General features: G+C 36.9%; 5 protein-coding genes and 1 pseudogene across 12 annotated transcripts in view; 3 read left to right on the top strand and 3 right to left on the bottom strand.

Annotated features, from left to right (window-relative positions):
* Positions 1-25656, bottom strand: part of LOC116936604 — a 110218-nt gene that overhangs the window by 80607 nt on the left and 3955 nt on the right. The window lies entirely within an intron of this gene.
* On the top strand, positions 3261-5167 carry LOC116935937 (annotated as a pseudogene).
* Positions 5082-7135, bottom strand: LOC116935885 (protein ANTAGONIST OF LIKE HETEROCHROMATIN PROTEIN 1). Of its 4 annotated transcripts, XR_006642741.1 has the most exons (8): positions 6981-7135; positions 6671-6875; positions 6582-6597; positions 6389-6519; positions 5929-6321; positions 5750-5876; positions 5402-5662; positions 5082-5338 (listed from the first exon to the last, which is right to left on the bottom strand). XR_006642741.1 is itself a non-coding variant. In XM_045168548.1 (6 exons), exons 2-6 carry the CDS (start codon positions 6855-6857, stop codon positions 5188-5190), a joined length of 810 nt encoding a protein of 269 aa, XP_045024483.1. In that variant the 5' UTR covers positions 6858-6875; positions 6981-7135; the 3' UTR covers positions 5082-5187. The 4 variants fall into 4 exon arrangements, 3 of the variants coding, with proteins under 3 accessions (XP_045024483.1, XP_045024484.1, XP_045024485.1); XM_045168548.1 differs by lacking the exons at positions 5929-6321; positions 6582-6597 and having other exon boundaries at positions 5402-5697; positions 5750-5845; positions 6440-6519; XM_045168549.1 differs by lacking the exons at positions 5929-6321; positions 6582-6597 and having other exon boundaries at positions 5402-5673; positions 5750-5845; positions 6440-6519; positions 6981-7134.
* On the bottom strand, positions 13006-13657 carry LOC123473633. The gene is made up of 2 exons (XM_045174682.1): positions 13123-13657; positions 13006-13031 (listed from the first exon to the last, which is right to left on the bottom strand). Exons 1-2 carry the CDS (start codon positions 13655-13657, stop codon positions 13006-13008), a joined length of 561 nt encoding a protein of 186 aa, XP_045030617.1.
* Positions 17009-24675, top strand: LOC116916589. Of its 4 annotated transcripts, XM_045168545.1 has the most exons (11): positions 17009-17271; positions 17342-17432; positions 17499-17621; positions 17686-17823; positions 17884-18478; positions 18545-18856; positions 18920-19213; positions 19276-19505; positions 23981-24146; positions 24211-24427; positions 24545-24675. In XM_045168545.1, the coding sequence occupies exons 5-11, from the start codon at positions 18457-18459 to the stop codon at positions 24561-24563; spliced, it is 1260 nt and encodes a 419-aa protein (XP_045024480.1). In that variant the 5' UTR covers positions 17009-17271; positions 17342-17432; positions 17499-17621; positions 17686-17823; positions 17884-18456; the 3' UTR covers positions 24564-24675. The 4 variants fall into 4 exon arrangements, with proteins under 4 accessions (XP_045024480.1, XP_045024478.1, XP_045024482.1 ...); XM_045168543.1 differs by having other exon boundaries at positions 24211-24625; XM_045168547.1 differs by having other exon boundaries at positions 17884-18394; positions 18697-18856; positions 24211-24625.
* On the top strand, positions 19516-23285 carry LOC116922580. 2 transcript variants are annotated; one of them, XM_045168542.1, is made up of 3 exons: positions 19516-20625; positions 20692-20865; positions 20941-23285. In XM_045168542.1, the coding sequence occupies exon 3, from the start codon at positions 21660-21662 to the stop codon at positions 23256-23258; it is 1599 nt and encodes a 532-aa protein (XP_045024477.1). In that variant the 5' UTR covers positions 19516-20625; positions 20692-20865; positions 20941-21659; the 3' UTR covers positions 23259-23285. Both variants share the same exon structure in this region, with proteins under 2 accessions (XP_045024477.1, XP_032784851.2).

The following is a 25656-nucleotide window of genomic DNA, read 5'->3' on the forward strand; positions in this document are numbered from 1 at the left end:
CCCTTTTTGCTAGCGTGAGTAGCAGTTGACTGTACTTTACAGTGTCCTAGCTTACTGGGTAAATGGTTGAGGAGAGAAAGAGAAATAAACTGTTCGGTATCTTACTTGTTGGCCATATTCTTCCTTCCCACGAACACCATCCCACAGCGCCAGCCCATTTGTCCGTCAGCCGTGCCACAGCAGTCACCATGCAATTCCACTCAATGCCGGACGATGCATCCCAAACAGTAAGTCCTCATTACTTATCCTTCCTATCTTTCTTCCACTGTTCTCTTCATATCCGGGCAGCCAACGTGACTGGCTGACGGATCCTAACAAAAATTTTGGGCACCACCAACACCGTCTGGCCAGAATCTTCCCTTCTTTGCACTAACCATATTCCTGTGAATGCTTTACGTGTGCAAATAAATCAGTCACCACAGACATGACTGACGAATTATTGCAGCATTTCTTTGGTTGTTGCAACCCAGTAATAATAATAGACACTAGAGTCTGAAGAAATTCATCATAAGTGTTTCGACGCTTTAAGTTGGGAGCCTTCAGAGATTTCCTTCGAAGGGACTGTTGTAAGCAGCCCTGGAATTTATTCGTTAAGTTGAAATTCATGCACGACACAAAGTGTGAAAGATTGTGTGTGACTTGTATGTTCAACTGTGTGACAGTAAGTGTGAACTAACATGTGTGTGGTATCTAAACCAAAAGAGAAAGAATTAATAAGGGTACTGGAAAGAATAATGAGAAATCATACCTGGGATGGCACGAGAAAGTATGAGTAACCACCCAGACCAATAGAATCACAGATAGGGAATACAGATACAAAGCCTAAAACAAACAGCAATGAGTACAGAATAGAATAACAAGCATTTTAGAATAGTTACCAAAAGCCAGGCAAGTAAAACACTCAGAATTAGGTTCAGACTGACAGTTCACAACGGAAATGAACCAAAACTGGAAATATCAAGCACATTCACAGATTAGACAGGTCAGGCAATTGGTAACTACAAAATAATATACTCACAAACTGAAGAGATTACTACACGAAACACAAAATAAAGAATATAATCGTTACAGAACGACGTAACTATCTGCTTCGACAGTAAAACACGCGTGGTCTTAACGTCGTAGATCGTCATGGATAGCAGATGAATTTACACAATGGCTTTGGGAGGGAAGGGAGTGGAAATTGCGCTTGACGTTAAGTTAGGTGTTGCCAAATGGTAAAGATTTAAGACGCGCTTTTCTCGCCGCAACAATAAGTTTAGTTTCACATTAAAATATATCTCAACTACCAGCTACGTGACTGTCCCTTATTTAAAATAAAACATCCCCTTTGGAGTTTTAGCTATTACCCCTTTGGCTTTGGGCAAGACACGATCAGGATTCAACAGAGTTTTAGTTAGTTTCGGCGGAGCTTGGGTAGAATTCGGTAAAGCTTGAGTGCTTGGAGTTTGAGTAGGAATCGTCAAAGTTGGAGTAGGACTTGTCAAAGTTGGAGGAGTATTCGACTGAGATTGCGAAGGATTAGACCGAGTTGGTGTAGAATTCGATGAAGCTTGAATTGATAATATAGATTCGACAACTTTGGTGGATGCCGATTGCTTGTTAAAATAGCTTGGAGTTTAGGCGTCGGAATAATGGATTCGGTTGGATCATGGCTAGGTTGTGGAGGATGAGAAGTAGGACAAGATAAAGTTTTGACTTATAGTGGAAGACCCCGTACTAGGACCGGAGGTGTTAAACACTTGTTGGATTGGGATGTTTGAAAAGATTCTGAGCTTCAGTTGCCAGATTAAGTTCGGCTTCAACTTCTTGTAATATATCGAGTAATTCTGACTGATCACCTTAAAATAAATAAAAATCATTTCATTTAATGAAAAAAGTAGTGAGTACTTATGTTTTTAATGGAGTTTCCTATAATTACAGTCTTGAACAGTAGGTCATAGAAATTCGGTAGACGAGGAAGATCCAGCAACGGGCAAGAAAGAATTTGAGAAGCCTGGCTGTTAGACAGCTTCACACAAGTTACCTTATGTATAGTAAATGATCAGTAATCAATTAACTTTGATAATCGATCTATACTTACTTGATTTGGTCTTTTTAAAGGAAGGTTTTGATCTAATTCCATCAAAAGAAATTATCTTTTTTACTCCAAAGTTTCTTGAGATTTAAAGATTTAAGTGCTTCTTACTTTCGAGATTCACTAGTACACGTTTCAGATTTAAGAGCTTTCTTCCAAGATTTTTTTAAAGCAAATTCATTCCACACAACAGTTTGTTTCCTACTTTTTTTTTCTTTCGATTTCGATTTTTGTATCAAAAAAATTTGAAAAAGAAAAAAGCTTTCAAAAATTTAAATGTCAAATCAGACGACCAAACTGAACTGAAAAGCCATGCGCTCAAACAAAAGAAGGTGGTATCACGTGATCCCATGTAAGATCAGGCATTGAAAAAGGGTTGGCCTAGGTGACGGAGACCAAGTTGGAGTGGACACACTAATTGCCAAGTCATAGGAGTCTATGGTAGGCGTACAGTATCCTGAACAAAAATCCAAACAACGATTAAAATTTTAAAGCCACCTATTGGCGGGGTAACGCGTCTTTTGTTTGTATTTTTGTTTTTAAGGGGTAGGGTAGACGGGCTGATGGAAACAACAGGGCAGGTTGGGGTAAGTCTAGACCTTGATTTTTTTATATGCCCTAAGGTATAACGCTTCAAGGCAAGTAACAGGTAGGGTTATCTTTTGCAACCCCCCAGGCTGGTATAATAATGTACACTTCTAAAAAAGTGCGTTTATATTGCGGCTTATGAACCGCAAATCTATTCATATTTACCTCTACACTAAAAGAGGTTGTGCGAATTATTGTCGCTTTAAAAAATTGGCTGAATTTTTGCCTCGATTTTTTGGGGCACGAGAAACTAGTCAATAGCTATCGACTTCTCATTAAAGAGTTCACTGCGATAGACTAGTCTATAACACTCGGATGCACCCATTGAAAAAAGTGCAGCTTCGAGTCATCTCAAAGAATCGACTAGTCATGCGCGACCATGTGGCTATATAGCTACACACCCACATACATAGCCAAGGCCTACTTAATCGTTAAGGTTTGTAAACTTGAATAGCTCCTATGAGGGTGATGCGTAAGGTACGTTCACACGACAGTCTTACGTACAATCTTACGTACTACGTATTGCGTTTTTGCGTTACGAATTGCGTTTGTCGAAACGGCAAACTGTTCACACACAACGCTCTACATAGTACGTAATTCGTAAACTCAAAACGGAGTGAAAACGAAGTCAAAACGTAACTACGTAAAAATGAGATTGATCTCATTTTTACATAAGATTTTTGAACGTTTTCGCACTACGTAGTCAAAAAATAACACGCTTGTCTTCATTCTTTTTTTTTTTTTAGTATTACTGCTGTTTATAGTCTGTTCTTATAACTTAAATCTCGCCAGTGTTGACTTCTGTGATCTCAATTTTAAAATTCTGCTATTCTTTTCTGGATAGTTGTTTACTGAATTACTATGTCTCCTCCAGGTGTTAACAAACAGTCCCCGTCAAAAAACTTCAACTCGCCAAAAAAGAAGTCACCAAAGAAAAGAAACAAGTAACAATTTTATTTCTGTTGGTTCAAATCGCATTGTTATATTCAAAACCCATTGTTCTGATGTAATAATATGCTGAAAATACATTTTAGGTCTTCAAGAAAATGGTGTGAGGAAGAACGTGAACTTTTAATAGAAGCAGTCAAGAAATACCCGTGTCTCTATGACACAAACTCCAAATCCTACAAAGACATAACAGTGAAAACAAACGCCAAGTTAGAGATTTCACACCTTTTTGAAAATTGCACTGTGGAAGATGTGACCACTCAGTGGACACAGCTTGTAGATAAATTCAGAAGAGTTAGGAAGGTGTCCAACATCGAGGATCCAACAGGGACTTCCACAGAAGATTCAAGGCACCAACTTCCGCAGTGGGACTTGTACCACACAATGTCTTTTCTGGACGAACACATTAAACAGAGAGCGTAAAAATTGTTACAATTGTTTATTTAAATAACAAGGCATACCTACAGCAATATTATCTTTTACCTTACAGCAGGTTTACCAATCTTTCTTCAGCAAAGGTACTACATATTGATTTAGTTCAAGAACGTGGTGTGGATCAAATGGAGAATGAAGAAATTGGAAATACTGACAAAGACAATGTACTCTATTTGAATGACGTGTCATTCGTATCAGTAAACGATACACAGTCAATAACTCTAGACAACGAATCCCTTGTTAACAGCGAAGATTCTCTACCAATTTCAGGTACACATGTGTGTAGCAATGTTTTCATTTACATCGTTTTTTTTTTTTTATTGACTCTGTTTAATGTAAATTCCAATTACGATTGTATACAGATTCCATGAATAGATCGTGTACGAAAAATGTACTGACAGCAAAAAAAAAACTGGATTCCATTTCTTCAAGTCAAAGCCAGAAAGCTGGCAAACCTACTACTATTATTGACTCAAAGACATCAACTGAAAGTCGACCACAAGCCTTTCCAAAAACATCGACACCCACTCCTTCAACTTCATCGTCTGGTACAGTGGGATTGTTGCTAAATTTGTAAATGATATGTACTTACATTATTTCATTTCCCCTGTAGATGCTCTTTCAAGTTATCCTGATAGCCGTATAAAGCGAAACGGAAACTAGAAGAGTCTGAAGCGGAAAAAAATATTTCATCACTGGTGTCGCAGTTGATTAATGATAAACCAAATCATACTGTGATAGAGAAAACAGAAGAACTTGACGCAGTGACAAAGGAGTGGAGAAATTATTGCAAAGTTTTCGCCGATAAAGGTATAAGTGCTATGCAATTCTCAATTAACGTACAAGTTTAATTAATAACCCATCAATCTTTTCCTTTATAGTTGCTAAGATCAAGAGTAATAGCATAAAGGACGAAATACGATTCAAAATGGAACAATTGTTATATGAAGCAGGGAAGAAAGAGAAGGAAAAGTCAAAGATGAGGAAGATGAAGGAAGAAGATAGATTAAATCAATCTTAAACATTCTCGAGATTGCAATGAAACAAAATGATTGTATTACGTTGCTCATCGTTATTACAAACATCAATGATCTCAGCAATACAAATCATTTCGAGCAACTATTCGTAGTTAATATTCATTAACCTTCCTCCTCAGAAAGTCTGCCTGTATCTTCGACAATGACCCTCTGCCATGGCACTGCACCTTCATTCGAAAAATATTTTGTAAACTGATCGCGAATGTTTTTGGCGACAGTTGGATAGTTCATTCCTTTTCCTGGCCGCAAGTCACTTCATACAGACATAATAAAAAGATTTATTGTTTTATACCTTGCTTTTCTTAATATTATTTACCGAAACATTGATGTCATTGTACTGTCCGTCCTCCAGGCACCTTCGATTAAAACTCCATTTACATCAAAATGATCCGGTAGTTTTTGGTTATCCAAGTAGAAGCGGCTGTCTTCGCGAATCAGCATATTGTGCAAGACAACACCTGCCTTTATGTAATTTTCAACATTTTGAGGGCTTCCAATCATCGGTTTGCGGAAAATGCGCAATTTGTTGGTGACAATTCCGAAAGCATTTTCAATAGTTCTTCTTGCACGAGACAACCTAAAGAACATCTCTAGGGAATTGATGTGTCTGTCCTATCTTACCAGCTAATAAGGTTGAAAGATAAAAAATTGTATTGAATTCTACCTGTAATTGAATATTAGTTCTTCTTTTGTTAATGATCCTGTGCTTCGGCCGGGATATGGCTTCATTATGTTTTTTTTTCAATGGAAATGCATCATCCTAGGAAACAGACAAACAAGTTTTGATGGTCCTGGAACAACCGTTATCCAAGTATTTCAAAAATTGTGATGATGCAAATATACTCGCATCGCCCTCTCTGCCATAAGCCCCAATGTCAACAGCAATGAAACAGTAATTTGCATGACAAACGGCAAACATCACCATGCTATGGAACCCTTTGTAGTTATACCAGTTGGAGCCACCGTTGTTAGGGCATTGCATGGCGAAGTGTTTTCCATCTCCAGCCCCAACACAATTTGGGAAGTTCCAAATTTTGGAAAAGTCATTTGATATTAGTTTCCACATATTTGTATCTGGCAATTGCAAATAGGTAGGAGCAAGGATCTCGTACATTATTCTACATGTTTCGTTCACTATTTCAGAAACAGTGGAATGGCCTATCCGGAAGGAATATGAAAGAGATCGCATACAGTCTCCTGATGCGAGGAATCTCAGAGTCAATGCTAATCGTTGCTCTGTTTTATTAATTGAATAATTACTTAATATTTGTTTAGTGATTTCTAAAATTCTAATTTTACCAACTGGGATAGAACGTCTCATGTTGGTGTCTTTTTTTAACAATGAAGGGCCTACCATCCACAGCAATTTGTTGAACAAGGTTGGTGACATACGAGTAATGTTCCTGAAGGTGAAGCCGTCTGCCAAACTCTTCTCTGCAAGTAGAATAGTAGTATACAAGGAATGTTACTCTCGTTCAGGTTCTGAATTATGAAACCTTGTCCATAATCTACCTATAAATTAGTAATAAGAGACTTTCAGAATGTCTGTAAGGATGTTTGAACTGGTAATCAATAGTAATCCTACCAACAGGTCGAAGATTATTAGCTGACAACCTCCTACGACGACGTTTTAACAATAGGTACAACAAACAAGCAGCCTTGGCCTTCCAACGCCACATTTCCAAGGTGTTTTGACGACGAATTTGTTCCTTTTCTTGATCGTCATTATCGAAATAATTAGAAACTTCTTCATCGGATGAATCACGCATCATGTCATTGTTCACTGATATCTGTTGAAGTTGATGTTGATATTTATTAACAAGTAATCAGATTGACAAACACTACATCTATGAGTAGAAAGTGAAAGTTTGAATTAACGTTAAATATCGTCTTACGTAAGTGCAGAGTACTGCAGTGTGAACAGACTACGAAGATTTTATCGTAAATTTTGGCTCGTAAAAAACGAAATGAAATTTACGTAGAAAAACGTAAACAAAGAACGTAATACGTTATACGCAATACGCATAAAAGAGCTGTCGTGTGAACGATACTTTACCTGGCAACAATTAATCAGAGGGTAAAAAAGAGTTATGGCTGAACCATCTGGCACTTGCTACTGCCATTGCTTCGAAAACCTAAATATAAGATTAAGCAATAACAGGGTTTCCATTTTGAGTATCTTAGAATCCTTAACTTTTAGTTAAAGCATTCCACTATTCCAGCAAGTGTAAAAATCGCCTCTTTTTGTGAAAGATTTGTGCCCCCTTAGTAATATTCTCAACCTTACATATCACCATTGCAACAAAATTTTCAACGGTATTAAAATGATGGTGAAAGAATTCGATCCACACTCTATTTTAGGTCATGTTATAAATGTGAGTAGAAGTTTATAAATTTTGAATTTCATTTCTAAGTGAAAAAGTTTCTTCCTTTTAGAAAGTTTTTGCTAAAATGATTAATTTTACAATTACAAGTAGAAAATTGTTCATAAACGTGATAACAAAACTTATATTTTTTTAACATACTACCTTTTTTCTTTCTAACAATTATTATAGTTATTTTGGGATGGTTTTTAAACGAGGTAACAGTTGCAAGCACCAGATGGTGTCATTTTAATCCTTTTTTTGTCTGATTGGCTCTCGCTAGGTAATGCCTACCCGTCATAGGAGTTATTCAAGTTTACAGGCCTTAACCATTAAGTAGGCCTTGACATAGCAGACTGTTCCATTTTTCGTCCCATTTTCAAGGGCTTCCCTAAACAAGGCTTACTTAATGCTTAAGGCCTGTAAACTCGAATACTTCCTATGGTGGTGAAGCGTTACCTGGCAAAAACTAATCAGAGTAAAAAACAAGGGTTACGACGACACCATCTGGCACTCGCTACAGCTTCGAAAACCTAAATACAAGATTAAGCAAAAACATTTTTTTCCTTGTATTTTTTAATTAAGAGTATTTTAGAATCCTTAATTTTTAGTTAAAGAATTCCAGTAAGTATAAAAAATCGCCTCTTCAAAAAAGATTTGTGTCCAATAGGTAATATTTTCATCATTATATTTCACGATTACAATCAAATTTGCCTCGGTATGAGTATGATGGTTCAAGTCTATTTTATGTCAAGTTATCATCGTGAGTAAAATTTTCAAAATTTTTAATTTTATCTCTAAGTGAAAATGTTTAATTCGTTTATAGATTTTTTTGCCTAAATGATGAATTTTACAACTATAAGAACAAGAAGAAAATTTTTCATTAACATGATAATAAAACTTATATATTTTTCTAACATACTACTTTTTTTAAATCAACGAAGCCTTGCCCTTAACCGCGAAAGCGAGACGTACAACGTACAGCGACTAGAAAGCGAAACTCAATGCAAACAGCCTTCAAGCAATGAGCCGAGAAACCGACTAATTTCGCCTCATTGCCAATTGAATGAAATCACTAGAAGTAATGAAGTACATGTCAAGATATTTATATTCAGTTTATTTTTACATTTAAAAACGTATGTCTAGGCGACCAGTGTTACCCCGAACTAGCTCAATTTTTGAGCGGAAACTAAATTTCACTCAAATTCTGATCTGGGATCAAATCTTTGAAAAATGATTTCGATCTGTTCCCAGATAAAAATTTTTTTCTCCAAACACCGAACGCGATCAATTTCTGGAATTCAAAGAGACATCTATGAACATTTCTGGAATCAGCATGACACGGTAAAACACATACAGTTGTCGACAACTCGACATTCTGTTATTTTTGTCCGCGTCGTCTGCACAGTTCTTCATTGCTGAATGGAAATTAAATAGGCCGAGAGTTACAATTCTTACCGTTAGATGGCGAAAACAATGATCTGTGATCTTGCAAAACATTGAGTTGAAATCAGATCTTTTCCCACATGAGTTGAGCGCAGATCAACTTCTTTTACCTTTATCGGAAAAAAGCAACTTGATCTCTGTCGCCGGGGTGAATCCAACCGTCTTTCATGGGTACACAGAAATTTGGTAGGGTTCGCTCCGACGACACTAGGGGGAATTATTTCCATCTTGAAGCTGCGCATCTTCTATCCTCTGTACAAAACCCCCGAGCCGTTGTTTTTTTGTTTTGTATTTGTTATTATTTATGTTTATTGTTTATTTTTCTTTCTGTTTCGTTTCCGAAATAGAATGACTTTTAACTTTATAATTTTCTTTTGATTTATTAGAATATTACTTAATTAAGCAACGATATAATTTCATTAAACATAGTGTCATAATTGTGAATTTCCACTCATGGGCATTCGTGTAGTGGAACCGGTTTCAAAACCCGATATCATTACTGAGTACCCTATTTGACTGTGCAATACATTATAGTTTTATTTATTTTCCTTCACTTGCCCACTCTTTTTTAAATTAAGGCTGGGCCATATCGTTTCAAGTGGGTATTTTGAACGAAAGAAAACCGCTTGAAAAGCCCCTACCCGAGTAATGACCGATCAGCTATTTTTCAGGTAGGTAGGTCGGTGCGGTTTAACGTGTTTCGGGTAATCCCTCTATCCCAGTACAAAAAATTTAAATAGCTTTCTTTTTACCTTTAATTCGCACTATTTAACTCCTGTGTTCTAACAGGATATCTAGAAGCTCCGGAAAAATGCCTAATACTTAAAAATTAAACATTATTTTAAAAAAAATTATTAATTGTTAGCCAATCAAATTTTGCTGAGGTAGTTTGATTTTTACCTCGGTTTTGGTGTAAATGATGAAAATGAAAAACATAATAAATCAAATTAAGTTGTTTTGTTTGGGACACTGCCCTCAAATCTGACTTGATTTTCATCACATAAATCAGGTTTGTTCTCGCACTAAAGAACAAACAAAAATAAGAATGTTTCAATATTCAGCAATGACCACACATACAGTACCCACCAAACGATTAGGTACACCCCCGCTTAGAATATATTGCATGTTTTTGAATAATTTGAATTTTAAAAAATACTTCCCTATACCCCAAAGTTGTTACAATGAAATGTTTTATAGAGAAAATTATGATTTGTGCTTGCTCCACTGCTGCACGCTGGGATCAATTTTAAGTGCTCAGAACTTTTTCTTTAAACACAGGTAGATTTTTCGTATTAAAAAAAATAAAATAAAAAATAATTGATTTTTTTATCGTAAGAAGAAAGTATTTAATCTGTTTTGATTGTTGCCGTAATGTATAACAACAAATTCACAGACATTCTTTTAGTTATTGTTATACATTACAGCAACCAGAGATAAGGAGATGGGACACTGCCGTGTTAAAGCCGCCATGACACATTTTGGCCCGCCATCTAGCGGCTAATGCCCTCCCTTCATCATTAGCAGACGAATTCCTCAGTTTTCTAAGGTCATCGAGCTGGTTTGTGTCAAACTAAAGTGTCAACACAGTGTAAAAAGGTGAAATAAATAATATTCTGAACGAAATTTCTTTTATAGATTTTTGTATAATATAAGCTTAGTTAACTTATTTCGTTTCAAGGTTTCTTTGGACACATTTTGGTTGAAAACTTTGATATAAGATAAACATCTGACTTTAAGGAATCTCAAAGCAACAGATTTCACAAGGTTATTAACGTCACATTTTTTTGAATGCTGAAAAAGACTAGGAAACATGGTATTTACATCAATAATTTTAAGTACTTTCTGGGTTAACAGGGCAGCATAATCACACTGAGAAGATTTTAATCCTTGTGACAACATACAGTGACTTGGAAAACAGACTCGCAAGCAAGAACAATTCTATACACAGAGTTTGAAGGTATACATATAATTCTATTCTTTCTTAAATTTGAAATATTTGCTGCATCTTTATCTAAGGGTCTTCACTAGAATCATACAATGCTTTTCTGCACATGATGCAATGAAAGTGACGTTCAATTTTCACTACACAATACCCAGCAATGAAGGCAAGACATTGGTTTGTAAATGCATCATCAATATTTGAAGCGTTTAACTCTTCCTCATTACAGAAAATCTCCATATCAATCTCAATTTCCTCATCAATTGAATCTTTTTCTACGTTAAAATTCAGGTTCTCAAATATTTGTGATGAAACAAGTGAACAGTTTGATGATAAAGAAGCTGTCACGCCACCACTTTTTATAACGAGAAGTTTTCTCATAATATATTTCACTTGAATTGCAGTTGGGTTATTATTCAACCCACCCCTCAATCGAATAATGCTAAAGAAATGCTCGAGTGGATCTTGCTGAGTAAGTCTAGTGCATACATAATCTAATGGAAGAGGTTGAGTCAACAAATCCCATGCAAGTGCGATAGTAGATGTGATTGTTGCTGTAAAGCAAATTACAACTGATTTTCTCCTGCTAGTACTCACAAATTTACCCGTAGTAAATTGCAATGATTTAAGGAATTTTTGCAATCCTTGAAGTTCTTTTTCTTTTTCTGGCAGGTTTGAAATAGTAAGTGGTGCCCTATCGTTAACTTGTTTCGGATTCCAAGAGTTCAGCATGTCGAAAAGCTTGTTGAACTTACGGCAATACTCCTCAGTGGCCTCACTTCCGACAAACTAGAGGAACGAATGTATTGCAAAGCTAAATTAAGTAAAAATGGGTCTCGTAATGCATCAAAATGCAATTTCACCTTTGGGTGTTTTAGTTCATCACGTAATTGGCGAAGAGCATCCGCAGTCGAGTTGCTTAAGACTTGTGCAGCAAGAACTACTTTCATCTTGTGTGCGCCAATGTAGACCTGGCTTTTGGTTAACTTGTTACCCAGACGAAATCCTTGGCGGTTCTGGTATTCAAATAGCTCTTCGATGTATGACCATTTCACAGGTTTATGGAAGCCAGGTATTTTGATTCCCTTTTTTGTTTGTGCTAATAAATTACGTGCCAATTTTAACATATGGCAGGTGTCTAGCATCACGTGAATGTCTTCTTTTGTCTTCGGATGAACGAATGTAGTCTTCATCGCATGCGGTCGGCTTCTGTTTGCTGAGGAATCTTTATTCGTGCTCGTCTGGGAATGGATTTCGGTCGTTTTTCTGGAAACTTTATGTTTGCCGCAAGAACATCTACCATCGTCATATTGGCCGCCAACCCGTCCAAAGTAACTACTTTTACATTTACGTCGAATTCTTGACAGGCGATAATAACATCGGTGAGGACTTTCGCTTGGCCTTGCCCGGTTAAATGATTGGTAAAGTAGTAAGCCACGGGCGATCTCCATTTGCCGTCCAATCCTACTACATAAAACACTAATATTTGAGTAGCAAGAAGTTGATGATCTGTTTCTCGAGTTGAAGGTTTGTCATCGGGAAAATCGGTAAAGCCCAAATATTTTTTCAGTTGTGGATCGTAGCACAAGGCCTTCCTCATTGACATTTCATCTAGGCTTATTACGGCGTCTTTTCCGTGCTTTCCGTCTGCAATATCCTTTTGTATCTGAGACAATGCATTCCTTAAAATACCGGAAGAGCAACCAACCGTTGCAAGGTAGCGTCGAAGACTCCGAACTGACGGTAAGGTAAAGATGGATCTCAATTTTTCATATGCAGCGTTAGAATAAAAACTTAAATTTATTGCCAGGTCACCGATGAATGAAGAGTATCTGCGACTTCCCACTTTTTTGCTGGAATTCCATTTTTCGTTCAGAAAGAGTTGGTAAGCTGTTTCAGACATGTCTGTTTTCCTTATTGAGTTTTTCCCACCTACCTTTAGATCGTGACATTCCTTCATGGACTTCTTCAACTGCTGCATTAAGATTTTATTTTGACCCTCTTTAACGTTTTGTTCATTCTGGTTCCGGCGCTCACGATATAATAGTGCGGTCAGTTTCCTTTTTAGACGAAGATTCACTCCCTCAAGATGATCGATATCACACTTATACTTAATATGTAGTTCATGAATTTCTCTTTTAAGTGCGCCCAGTTGATTCTCGTAGTCTTGTTTTAAACGTTGGTTTTCTTCTGTAAGTCTATTCAAGTCATCAATAAATCCATTTATGTTGGGGGAAAAATTGACTACATCACTTAATGAAGCTTGTTCGGAGTCGACGAAACTCAAACCATCCACAGTAGAATTGAATTCGAGATTGTTGTCAGTTAGACTTGAACACCGCGTACTTGATGTTTCACAGGTTTTATCTAACCTTGCTCTTTTTAACGGACTAGCAGAATCTACGATGAGTCTTCTTCGAACAGAGGGTAAAGAAACCACGGGAGAAATATTATGTTGAACACTGTTGTTGATAGCAGAGCAGCTGGCGTCCGATTCACTGTGAGATACTGAGACCTTAACAGGTGTATTTAAATTGACGATATCCAAATCTTCTTGAGGTTCAGCTTCGGGATGTGCGTCGAGATCAATCGGATTGAGTTTACTGTTAGCTAATCTATTTGATTTACGTCGAGGTGTCCATGTCATCAAAGACTGATCAAAATGAAGTGAGCATAACACAGAATGCTTTGAAGGTTTGAATCCAGGCACACAATATTTAAGCCATATAACCAGTCGCAAAGCGTCACTAGGAAACGTATGAAATGAAATTGATTTGTCACTTCTCTTTGATAAACAGTTAACAGCACTGCAATTTGAAGGCATTTCAACTATTACAAAACAACGCGAATGTGAAACATCACCTCTTGAACTACAGAGAACAACTGGTAATTGAAGCTGTGTATTTCTTAAGGTAATCTTTTGATTCCTGGAATTTTCTTCATATAAACTCCGTGTGTTCTGAGTCATACACAGGAAATTCGTCTTTTGGTCCACTCGGGCGAAACCATGTCGAATCCCTATCCTACCTTCTATTTTGAAATTCAAATCATCCGCCTTATACATTTTAGGAATTTGTCTGCTAATGATAAAGGGAGGGCATTAGCCACTAGATGGCGGGCCAAAATGTGTCATGGCGGCTTTCCCTATTCCGTGTCCCATCTCCTTATCTCTGGGGTATAGGGAAGCATTTTTTAGTTCAAATAATTCAAAAACATGCACTATATCTTAATAAAGTAAAGAAAAACGCATCGTTCGGCATTAAAAAAATAATTTAAGGATGTTTTGAAGTATTTTATTTATATTTTTTGAAACGCCGGTATTAACATGGCGTTTATGGGGAGAAAAGTGGTTTACCTAATCATGTGGACGATACTTTAGCGCCTTGGGTGTTACAATTTTTTATGTTGAGATAACTTTTAGAGCACTTTCTCTTCTGATAGAGGGGGAAAAAAATTAGTCTTTACCAGTAAAAAGATATTTAAGTTTTCCTGAGACCCGTAGCGCCATAAGAACGCACTAAAAAAACGGGTGTGTACCTAATCGTTTGGTGGATACTGTACTTGTCAGCCATACCATTTGAAATGAACTATTTGTAAGTATATAACAACTATTCTAATAAATATCAATAAAAATGTGCATTTGTGAATCACAACCAACATCAGTGTACACATACGAAGAATGGAACGGTGATGCTATACCGAAATAGGTTGCTGTATGCTCTCGCACTGGAAACCTAATAAAAAACGTGATTAAATTTCTTTGAGATAAAAAAATATTCTACAAAAATTACCGTTCATGGCGATAAATGTCAATGAAAGTGTAGGCTACATCACAACGAACCTTGATGTGGCAATTTATACTTCAGTGGCAATCAGTCTTCTCACTGATTATATAAATTATTAAACATTTACTAACTCAAATCACATTTTAAAATAAGGGTTAAATCTCTTTTTATTCTATCGAAACCGTAAGTTGGGAAACCCAACAAAGGCATGACCTGACGAAAAATTAAAAGAATGGCGAATGGCATAGAAAAGTCAAGATGGCTTAAGTTTTGAAACGTGCATGGAAATGGATAAAACAAGGATTTCATAATAGTGAACTGATTCTCTATTATTATCATACTGGGGATCTGAATTCTGAAAGCGAACCAATTCGCTAATGTACATTTATTTGGGAATTTATTGGCGAAGCGGTTTGCTAGTGTGAATTCGCTAGCGAATTCATTAGCCAACCGTTTCGCTAATGTGAATGGATTTTGCAATTCATTAGCGAACCACTTCGCCAATAGAAAATGTAGGGGGTTTTTAATAACGAAGTGATTCGCTATTCCAAATGTAGGGTGATCTCCAGTAGCGGACTACTTCACTAATGGCCGCATGATGGCGCGAGTAAGTTAACTACTGGGCGCGATGGTTAACGAACTACTTCGCTATTGTGAGAAGCTGGCTGCCTGGCCGAGTGGCTAGTAGCGAATAGGGCTCGGCACCGATTCTCGAAAACCCGGATTACCTGCGGATCGTCGCCAAAAATGGTCGCCCATGGGCGATCCGGGTAGCATATTTGCTAAAATGGGTAGGCTGGGCCGGTTTTGATGGGTAAACGGGTGTACCCACCGTCATCTTGAAAAATGGCGATTGGAATAACCCCAAGTAAAACAAAATTGAGTTAGCAAAAAGTTTCTAGGAAAATACCATTTTGTGGCGGGAATTGAAAGCACAAGACAAATTCCGGGAAAACCCGTGTAACTAGTAACAATGCGCCGCGGCTCCTTGGAGAGGTTCCCGAAGGGAATTTTTGGTCATGTGTAACTGTAATGTGAAGTGTGCGTGAAGCCATCTTATTTTCGGAATGCCGGCAGCTAACGAAAAAACACTTCCGACGCAAAAGTACTTAACAAGTGATGAAGACGAGAACGCTGTCCTAGGCACTGCCCGTAATGCTCATCGCAATGTGACGTAGCAATACTGAGAAGCTACAGGTTCCTCCTTTTCATAGTAATGGAGTTGAACACGAAGAATTCGTAACAACAACATTCTTCTGAGAAAATGGGTTTTCTTTTTTAAATGTTGGAAAACACGAGACACAGTATCGACGTTGGGAAATGCACATGATGCCGTTGCCACGTTCGTTAGGTTCGTTTTGCTGTACATTGTAAGGCTTTGTGTGTAAGGTTAACTTTTTTTCAACTCTATTTGATCACTTTGTTCAATTTTGAAAATTAACGTAACTCACTGTTTACTTAAAAGAAGACAAATTGGAATGTTTTTTTTTTTTAGATTTTGCAAAACAAAAGGATTGCCACCGAAAAAAGTTGTCTTAAATCAATGTTTCAATTAAGAAAGAAAATTGTTCGTGAGTTCGGAACGGTTTGGTTGGGTCACATGAAGAATCATCAGAATTTCTAGTTCACTAATTGACTGAACTGTTTTTGCGATGTTTGTTTTTTTCGGAAATCAAGAAGATTGGAGGGAACCGTGTAATGTTACCTGCATGGGCATATTGTCGACGACGTGTAGTGTGTTTCAGAGCTTGTGTGTTGGTAGGTTTTTTCTAGTCGAATATAGATAAAACTGTGTTGATAAGAAAAACGATTCGAAATTGAAACGTGATTTTATTGAGTTTGAATGAAAGAAGGCAAAACAAATGGCATTTCCGTGTTGAAGAGCATGGAAAAATGTGAAGTCAATACACCGCGGTAGCGTTATCTACGCCTGACGGTCTGAATTCATCGAAGCTAGGCGCTCAATCCAAATTTTGAGCGCTAATAATTCAGGGCAAGGACGGTCGATCTGTACAATGGAACAATTAAATGATTTTTAAATAGTTTCATTGACGGTTGAACTTTACATACCGACAATAAGGTATCGGTATAACAAAAGTAGCCTTGGGAAATCTGACGAATAGGGGATGGCTCACTAAAATTCAAAAAAATTATAAAATATACTGAAATAAAGAGAAAAAAAATAAAAAATATTTCTAATTAATTTTATGCATGGGAAAAATTTATTTTAGGAGTTATTTTCTTTTAAAGTTTCGACCCCTTGCCCCGCCTTAAAACGCAGGAGTTGGACTATTTATCATGTGATTCTTGTTGCATTAGCGCTGGTCAATCTGTAACCAATAAGAAGAGATCACGTGATTGGCGCAACCAATAGAAGCGCGGAACATCTGTCATTTCGTCTCTTTCGCGTCTAGTTTCTGACAGTCCAGTTGCTTTTCACAGCCATTGTAAGATGTCGAAAAAGATTTTGAAACCAAAAGTCTGTATAGCAGAGTTATGTACAAACAGAAGTGATTCAACAGACAAAATTTTTATAAGTGTGCCTGCCCCAGCAGAGAAAGTAAGAAGATGCGATTGGCTAACAGCCTATGGACTTGGTCAAAACGACTTAAGCCAAAAAAGTCATCTTTACGTCTGTGAAAACCATTTCAAAGTAAGTCACTTGGCGGAATTTCACCCAATACAATTTTTTAGTCATATTTCATTTAATGTTATTACACTAGATGGAGGTTGATTGCCTAAACTACAAAAGTGGCCGTAGAAAAACAATTTTGATGAACAAGAATGTCATACCTCACAGGTTTCTTAGGCAAGGTAAATCCAATCTTTATCGTTAGCATTGCAGTTCCAGAAATTTTATCGCAATTGCTTTACTTATAGAAGATTCACACTCAACTGCTGTTGTGGTTGAAGAGGCAGCGAAGACAATAGCCAGTGTATCAAAACAAACTAATGGGATGTTTTCACAAGTGGCTTATGGTTTTGAATCCTCATTGACTGAAGGTATATCCTGTCTTTATCGTTAGCATTACGGTCTATCATTCATCATAACTGTTTTTTATATAAGTTCCCCAATCAGCTGGCGTTGTGGCTGATGATGCAGTGAAGACAAAAGCCAGTATAGCAAAACAAACTGATGACTTCTTTTCACAAGCAACTTGTGATGTAGACAGTTCATGTGAAAAAGAATCTGCATTGACTGAAGGTAAATCATATTTTTATCATTAGCAATTTGGTCTTTCTTGAACTGTTGTTATTTTTACAGCTTTTTCCTGGCCAACTATCATAGGCACATCAGTTGACAAGGCTGATAAGGCAGTAGCAACAGTCCCTATTTTTTTGAAAAATGTTGGTGTAAACACTGACAGTACCTTTAAAGTTGACGTAACAGTAAGAAGTAGAGCAGTTCAAACAAATGCAATTGATTTTGCTAAACATGGGTTGCTTACAAATGTATCCTGTTCCCCGTTTGGCTCACAGTGGAAAGTTTGTTGTTCTTTTATGTTGTCTGAACTAATTATTTTTTTTTATCACAGAGAATTGGGCTGTGGCAAAAAGCTACGAGGTTCGGCTCGCAAAGAACCCAGATTCAGAGCTGAATACGGATGCTGGAGGACCTCTTGGTCAAAGAAAGAGAAAGGTACCAGAGCGGTACAGCCCACCGCCAGCCTCTGGTATACCGCTGAAGAAGTCCGCAAATAACGTACTACAGCGCAGATTGAGCAAGACATGGTCCAACGAGTCAGATGACCCGCCTTACCCTAGTGTTGCTGATGCCTCGGAGAAGATTCCTGTTACCGCATCATCAAACAAGCCAGTCCCTGAAAGTCAGGTCGATATGTTTGAAATTTTATCCGACGGTAATGCTGGACATTGTTCGTTTTGATTTGTATACTCACACAGCTAATTTATTTTTTCCCGTCCAGATTCTGGTAACAAAAGACCGGTGCTTAATTCATCAAGCCACAGTAAGGCGATGGTTCCTGTAAAGCAGACTTCAATGGCAGCTGATTGTGGTTCTTCGACGATCAAGTCGGTTGTAGGCAAGACCGTCACATCAAAGCCATCTACTACTTTAGAGAGCAAACTGCTCTTTACTTGTGTTCGCTCTTTTCCGGAGAAGAAAATGGCTCCTTTTATTTCTTCAAAGAAGGCTGGGCTTGTATCTTCTCCTGATGTGGCTTCAAAGAAAAGGGTTTATCCATTATCCAACCTTCAAATCGAGAATGGAAGTCACGGTAAATTTAAAATTGTCTAAATGTCATTATGACTCATGCGAAACTTTTAATATCATTCTACAGGTCTCAAGCGGACGACAACGCTTGTAAACGCTTCAAAGGGAAATAGCCTTAAGAATTCGAAAGAGTCCCGGAAATACGAAGATGCGAGGTCCGTTTCTCCCATACGTCCGTTTCAACTTGCCATCAAGGAGAATGTTTCGTATAATTCACCGGTGGCTGTAAATACGATGGTGAATAAGCAAAAGAGCATCAAATATCTCATCAAGAAACCAGAGACCGCAGTTACGAAATCTTTCAGCCTGCCCACTCCTGAACTTCGTCATAAGGATGTACTAAACTTAAACCACAGCGTCCGTAAGTTTGTTTAGACAATTTTTTTTAATTACTACAATGGTAAGGTAAACTATTTTGTAAAGGTGCAAAACCTACTGATGACAAGATTTCTGAAGTTACGCTGAGGAAAGTCATTAACATAGAGCGGATGATGCAAGAGTTCCTCGTTAATCAAGGCCCCATCCTCGCTTTCATTGAGAGAACAAATTCTGTGGTGACGGAAAGAGATTTATTCCCGTTTCCCGTCGACAATGAGAAAAATTTTGCCTTATTCTTAGTTCTTCTCGAAAGTCCGGAAGATGTTGCGAAACTCGTAAGTTTTTTTGTTTGTTTTTTCCGATTTTCTGTTATAGGGTCATTCCACGCCAAAACATCCAGAGCTCGTTGCGACATCTCACGGATTTTGACAATTTTTGGTAGGTGGGTTCTTTATAGTTAGAAAATAAGGTATGCCAAAGGATTTTATCCAAATATTATTCGTTCGGATGATATAGGGGTCCAAAGTTTCGATTTTTTCAAAAAAGTCGAAAATTGGGGGTTGAGCGCAATAATTTTTAAAACCGATTTAAACTAAAGAATCAATTTTTTTTATGATTAGAATATAAAAAGGGTATAGAAAACTTAATTTTAAGACCATTGCGACCTTATCAGAAGTTATTATCCCCCCAACGTCATCAGTTTAAAAAAATGAGTTTTTGACAACTTTCATAAGCTGTTTGATGGTCTTAAAATCATTGTAGGTGTATGATTTTTCTACCCAGTATAGTCCATAGTAAAGACATTTGACTGTAAAAAAAAATAGTTTATCTTTTATACAAAAAAAGATATTAATCTTTAAAATTAGGAAAAACCACAATTTTGACGAAAATTGATCTTTTTCAAAAAATTATATCTCAAAACTATAATTTTTGTTTTATATGAAACTTATAGATACTGTTTCTCATTATGTCTTCTAAAACATATAAAAAAATTAGAAAGGTATTATTTTTTGTTCTCAAGATATTTTTATTTTAGTCGGTGACATTTGAAAGTGATTTTATTTCGACTTTGTATTCTTAATATCTGGCAACAACTAATGTTGACATTTAGATTTCGTCTGTCAGTATTAGTTTTAATATTCAAGGTAGAAAGTGTTTATTTGTTAACAAGAATGACTATTAAGTGTACCATTGGGATGATTTTTGGAAAAGAAAGTGAATGTGAATTGTTGTGGCTAACTTCTAAGAAAGGAGAAAAAGTTATTGTGAATGAATTGACGGCTGATGAAGTGTATACTTTGTTGTTAAGAACTGGGCTCTGTGTTGAGCAGTTAGATATGGAATCCACTATCTGTTTTCACCACGAACATTATTATCTCAGCAACGACAAGTTTTTTAATGGGAAAAATGATAAATGTGTCGACCCTTTTAAAGAACACAAATCTCAATTTAGAGGTATTTTGATCAAGTATTTTTTTACGTTTCTAAGATTAATTTGGTGTCTATGGAACTGATACATAGGAACAAACGTTATCTCTGTAGCACAATCCCAACAGGTAGCTCATATGTTAAAATTGGTTCCTGGTACAAAGCTCTGTATTTCTTGCAAGTTAAAAGTGAAAGCGCAGACTGAATCATCTTCAGATAGCTCACTGTGCACTAACCCATTTAAGATTCATTCTTCAGGCCATTTTGGTAAATTTTAAATTTAATTAAAGTTTAATAGAAGAATAGTTACTAAATTAGTTCTCAATCCACCAAAATTAATAGTAGGAGGAACGTACACAATTACTGCACATGATTCTTTGATCTTGAAAATCAACCCGCGGCTTTTCCCTGGTCTGCTGTTGTGTTATCAGTGCTCAGATAAAATGCAAAATGACATTGCCAATCAAGAAGAGAATTGGAGTAGCCAAAGCACATATCCGAGCCAAATGTCGAGTGTCAAAGAATTCGTTGATCTCTCCAGTGTTCTAGACTCAACTCTTACACGAGTTCAGAACGTTTGTTCCTTTCTCGAAGTTTCTCCAGTCAAGGCCACAACTTTCAACAAACTAAATTCTCTGCAGCGTATAGAAGTGGTCAAAAGAAAAGCTGATTCAATTGCTGCTGCAGTGGTTGACGATTTATCTACGGCAATTCAAGTACCATATGTACCAGTAAATCACTCCCTTGTTGACTTGACATCGCAAGCAGCAGATTTAAGTACCTTGATGGACGCGTTGAAAGAAAAGGTGAATGCATCATCGAAATTTTCTGAAAGAATCCAGTTATTGACATTGACACCTGACTCATGGTCTCGAGAAAGAGTTGCAACCGAATTTGAAGTTTCAGAACATGTTGTTTGAGCCGCCAGAAAGTTAAAGGAAGAAAAAGGAATTTTGCCTGCTATTACATCGAAACCAGCTGGAAATCGCCTTCTACAAACTACAATCGACGTCGTAACACAATTCTACTTAGACGAGGAAATTAGCAGATACTACCCTGGGATGAAAGACTATATGATGGTTAATTTGGAAGGAAAGAAAGTGCCCGTAAGTAAACGATTAATTCTGTTAAACCTGAAGGAAGCTCATTACTTATTCCAACAAGATAATCCTAATGTTAAAATCGGGCTATCAAAATTTTGTTTTCTGCGTCCAAAATGGTGTGTTACGGCTGATTCCTCTGGTTCTCATAATGTGTGCGTCTGTATCAAGCACCAAAACCCTAAGCTAATGTTAGCTGGGGCTGATATTGGTGTTGATTATAAGTCACTTCTTGAACTTCTCGTTTGCTCCCTTGATAACGAATCTTGTATGTTTGGAGAATGCTCCCGTTGTCCAAGTTCCGATGTTTTGAAAGAATTTCTTTTTGAAAAGCTAGATGATTATGAATCAGTAACGTATAGCGAATGGACAACTGTTGATCGTACTACCTTGATTAAAGTTCAGCAATCAGTGGAGGATTTTGTTTTGAAACTAGTATCTCTCCTTCTTAAGCTTCGAACTCATCATTTTCTATCTAAAGTCCAAGCAGCTCATTACAAGTCGTTAAAAGAACAGTTGGGAAACTCAGATTGCCTTGTCACGCTAGATTTTGCTGAAAACTATACTTTCGAAAGCCAGGATGAAGTGCAGGGTGCACATTGGACAAACAACCAAGCGACAGTACATCCAATCGTCATTTATTACAAAGAAAATGAGGAATTGATCTCAAAAAGTTATTGTATCATATCTGATTCTCTTAAACACGACGCAGTAGCTGTTCATTCGTTCATTCGGGGAATTTTACCTAAAATCAAAACTGTGATTCCCAATTTAAAAAAGGTATTCTTCTTTAGCGACGGTGGACCGGCACATTACAAAAATCGATTTAATTTTGCCAATCTTTCCCTATTCGAATCTGACCATGGTGTCCCTGCCGTTTGGCACTTTTGGGCTACTTGTCATGGGAAAAATGCATGTGATGGGGTCGGTGGGACTGTCAAGCGATTAGCTCGACGAGCTTCCCTTCCACTTTCATTGATTTTAACCCCCTTAGATCTTTACAACTGGGCAGTGGATAATTTACCTGGGATTGAATTTGTATACGTAACTAAAGATATCATTGCGGCCGACGCAGAAAGGCTTTTCAATAGGTTAAACTCTGCTCTTGCCATAACCGGAACACAAAAATATCATTTTTACGAACAAATTTCAAAGGGTGTTTTACAAGCCTCTCGTACTTCTGTCCAAGATAGTGGTTTTCCAAAAGTAACTTTTATTGTTTTGCCTAGTTTACCGGATAGAAACTTTGTCTCCATCAGTAATTTGTTTGTAGACGATTACGTTGCTGTTGTGTTCATGAGTCAGTGGCGGATTGGAAAGATCCTTGACGTCGACTATAACGGAGTGAATGTCAAATTGTTCAGTGAAAATGGTCCCTGTCTTAATTATACTTGGCCCCCCAAAACGAACGATGTATTCATTTCAATCTCTGATGTTCTTGTAAAAATTAACCCTCCTAAACCACGAACACGATCCGGAAGAAGCTTTGGAATAACATCCGATGAAAACAATTTGATTTCTAAAGAATTCGAATTGTATATGTCACTAATCTCCACCTGAATATCAATTTTCTATCACTTTCAAATGTCACCGACTAAAATAAAAATATCTTGAGAACAAAAAATAATACCTTTCTAATTTTTTGATATGTTTTAGAAGACATAATAAGCAATAGTATCTATAAGTTTCATATAAAACAAAAATTATAGTTTTGAGATATAATTTTTTGAAAAAGACCAATTTTCGTCAAAATTGTGGTTTTTCCTAACTTTAAAGATTAATATCTTTTTTTGTATAAAAGATAAACTATTTATTTTTTAACAGTCAAATGTCTTTACCATGAAATATACTTGGTAGAAAAATCATACACCTACAACGATTTTAAAACCCTCAAAAAGCTTATGAAAGTTGTCAAAAACTCATATCTTAAAAATGATGACGTTGGGGGGATAATAACTTCTGATAAAGGTCGCAATGGTCTTAAAATTAAGTTTTCTATACCCTTTTTATATTCTAATCATAAAAAAAATTGATTCTTTAGTTTAAATCGGTTTTAAAAATTATTGCGCTCAATACCCAATTTTCGACTTTTTTGAAAAAATCTAAACTTTGAACCCAAATATCATCCGAACGAATAATATTTGGGTAAAATCCTTTGGCATACCTTATTTTCTAACTATTAACAACCCACCCACCAAAAATTATCAAAATCCGTGAGATGGTCGCAACGAGCTCTGGATGTTTTGGCGTGGAATGACCCTATAAATGTATTTCATTTTTAGATGACTGGCAGACTAAGTTCACTTGGAGGCAACAATCTTGACGATCGAATCTGCAACATATGGGCTGCAATTATTACCGACAAGTGGGGTATGTCCCTCTCCTGGGCCGGTCGTGACGCTAGCAAGTACGCAGTAAAAAACACAAAGCTGTTTCATTTCATTTACGGTAAAATTTTAAAATCCTTAGCGTTTTGGGTTTTCATTTAGTCATTTTTCAAACTTTAAAACAGATTTGGTCCGCTCAAGCATCTCTTATACGAATGTCGAACAGTCAGCAGTAGAAGAAACCTCGAAAAACTGGATCTACAAAGCTGGCCGGCGTTATCTAAGAGCTCAAGCAACAGCCGGAAAGCGGACTCGTCTGGACGACGAAGAGGACCCTCGCGAAGGAATGTCGTCTGCCGAAATTGGTGCAATCGATGGCTACTACGAGAAAGAGATGGACCTCGAGGACGGCAAACAAGAATCCCAGATTGGTTCCGACGAAGAGCAAAACGACTCCGAATCATCCCAATCTATTGGAAGCTAAGACGTCTCGTCATTTTCTTCATTTAATCAAGATTACGTTTTCTTTAACATTTAATACTTACATGTCTGTTCTTGTCATCAAATGTTGGTGTACCCGTGTCGTTCTCTATCTTATGATATTAATATATTTAATCAAGTTCTTTAAACAAGATTTCTCATTTTCCATGGATGGCATTTATTTATTTTGGATTCCGTAGATCATATTTAATTAAGGTTTATAAAAGAAAAAAGAAAAGTTTATTTTACGGCCAACGTCCGTTTTATGGGAATATTATTCTGGTCGTGACCAGGGAAGCTTATGGGCGGTAATATGGAATAAAAAGGGCACGACCAAGTCATTCCCACTGGTTGTGACCCGGGAAAAAAAAACGTGACCAGGTAGCAACCTGGTCACAACTTGTGCTAGCTGGGAAAATCTCGAGATGTTCTCCTTTAGACGAAGTAGTTTATTAAGAACGAGAAAGCTGTTAAATATGGAGCCTAGAACATACTTAGTAATTCTACCTGAACGTATTTCTTTCCTAACTCTATTATCAAACAAATTTTCTTGTGATCACGACATGTTTACATCTCATGATGCTGTATGTTTGATATTAAGAAAAATTCGATTAAACGAGTCTTTCACGATTTTAGGATACGAATTTGGAATAAGTTCAAAAAAAAAAAAAATTTTATCGAGCAATATGTGCTTTTTTTTTATTTAATAATTTAAAAAATAATACAGTGCCGGTCCAGTTATAGAACCGCCTAGCTATGGAACCGGCTCGGTTATCGAACCGATTTTTCTTTGTTTGTTTCAGCGCCACCGTTGGCCGTATTATGAACTATATCGATTTTCTATGGCGGGAATGAATGGGTTTTGCCTTTTAAAACATGCAAAAAAATATTATTGTAATGGGTTTTATCTTTTTAGGCAATGTTGTACATCGGTTCAATGACCCAACTAATAATAATAGGCGTTAAAGTTATTCATACCAAATACAATAATAATAGGCGGTAAAGTTATTCATACCAAATACAATAGAATACAATAGCTTCCACTATTCATTCTTATCTTCTAGCACCTCGTTCCATTCAAGTCCTTCTAATTTCTTTTTCCTTCTGGTATGACAACAGTTCTTCTAGTTCATCAAACCACTTCCTCTTTG

The sequence above is a fragment of the Daphnia magna genome, linkage group LG1, assembly GCF_020631705.1.
Source record: "Daphnia magna isolate NIES linkage group LG1, ASM2063170v1.1, whole genome shotgun sequence".
Lineage (NCBI taxonomy): Eukaryota > Metazoa > Arthropoda > Branchiopoda > Diplostraca > Daphniidae > Daphnia > Daphnia magna.

Bases quoted from the DNA above. Each gene is read 5' to 3' on its own strand.
- LOC116935885 (XM_045168548.1), bottom strand. From the start codon at position 6,857: ATGATGCGTGATTCATCCGATGAAGAAGTTTCTAATTATTTCGATAAT. The intron at 5,846-6,439 runs GTAGGCCCTTCA...TCTGTTTCCTAG, and splicing joins TCAACAAATTGCTGTGGATG to GATGATGCATTTCCATTGAA. The intron at 5,339-5,401 runs GTAAATAATATT...GTCTGTATGAAG, and splicing joins ACAATGACATCAATGTTTCG to TGACTTGCGGCCAGGAAAAG.
- LOC123473633 (XM_045174682.1), bottom strand. From the start codon at position 13,657: ATGCCTTCAAATTGCAGTGCTGTTAACTGTTTATCAAAGAGAAGTGAC. The intron at 13,032-13,122 runs GTTTGAGTTTCG...TGACTTGAATAG, and splicing joins ATTCAATTCTACTGTGGATG to ACTTACAGAAGAAAACCAAC.
- LOC116916589 (XM_045168543.1), top strand. From the start codon at position 18,457: ATGTTTGAAATTTTATCCGACG. The intron at 18,479-18,544 runs GTAATGCTGGAC...TTTCCCGTCCAG, and splicing joins GTTTGAAATTTTATCCGACG to ATTCTGGTAACAAAAGACCG. The intron at 19,214-19,275 runs GTAAGTTTGTTT...TATTTTGTAAAG, and splicing joins AAACTTAAACCACAGCGTCC to GTGCAAAACCTACTGATGAC.
- LOC116922580 (XM_045168542.1), top strand. From the start codon at position 21,660: ATGAAAGACTATATGATGGTTAATTTGGAAGGAAAGAAAGTGCCCGTA.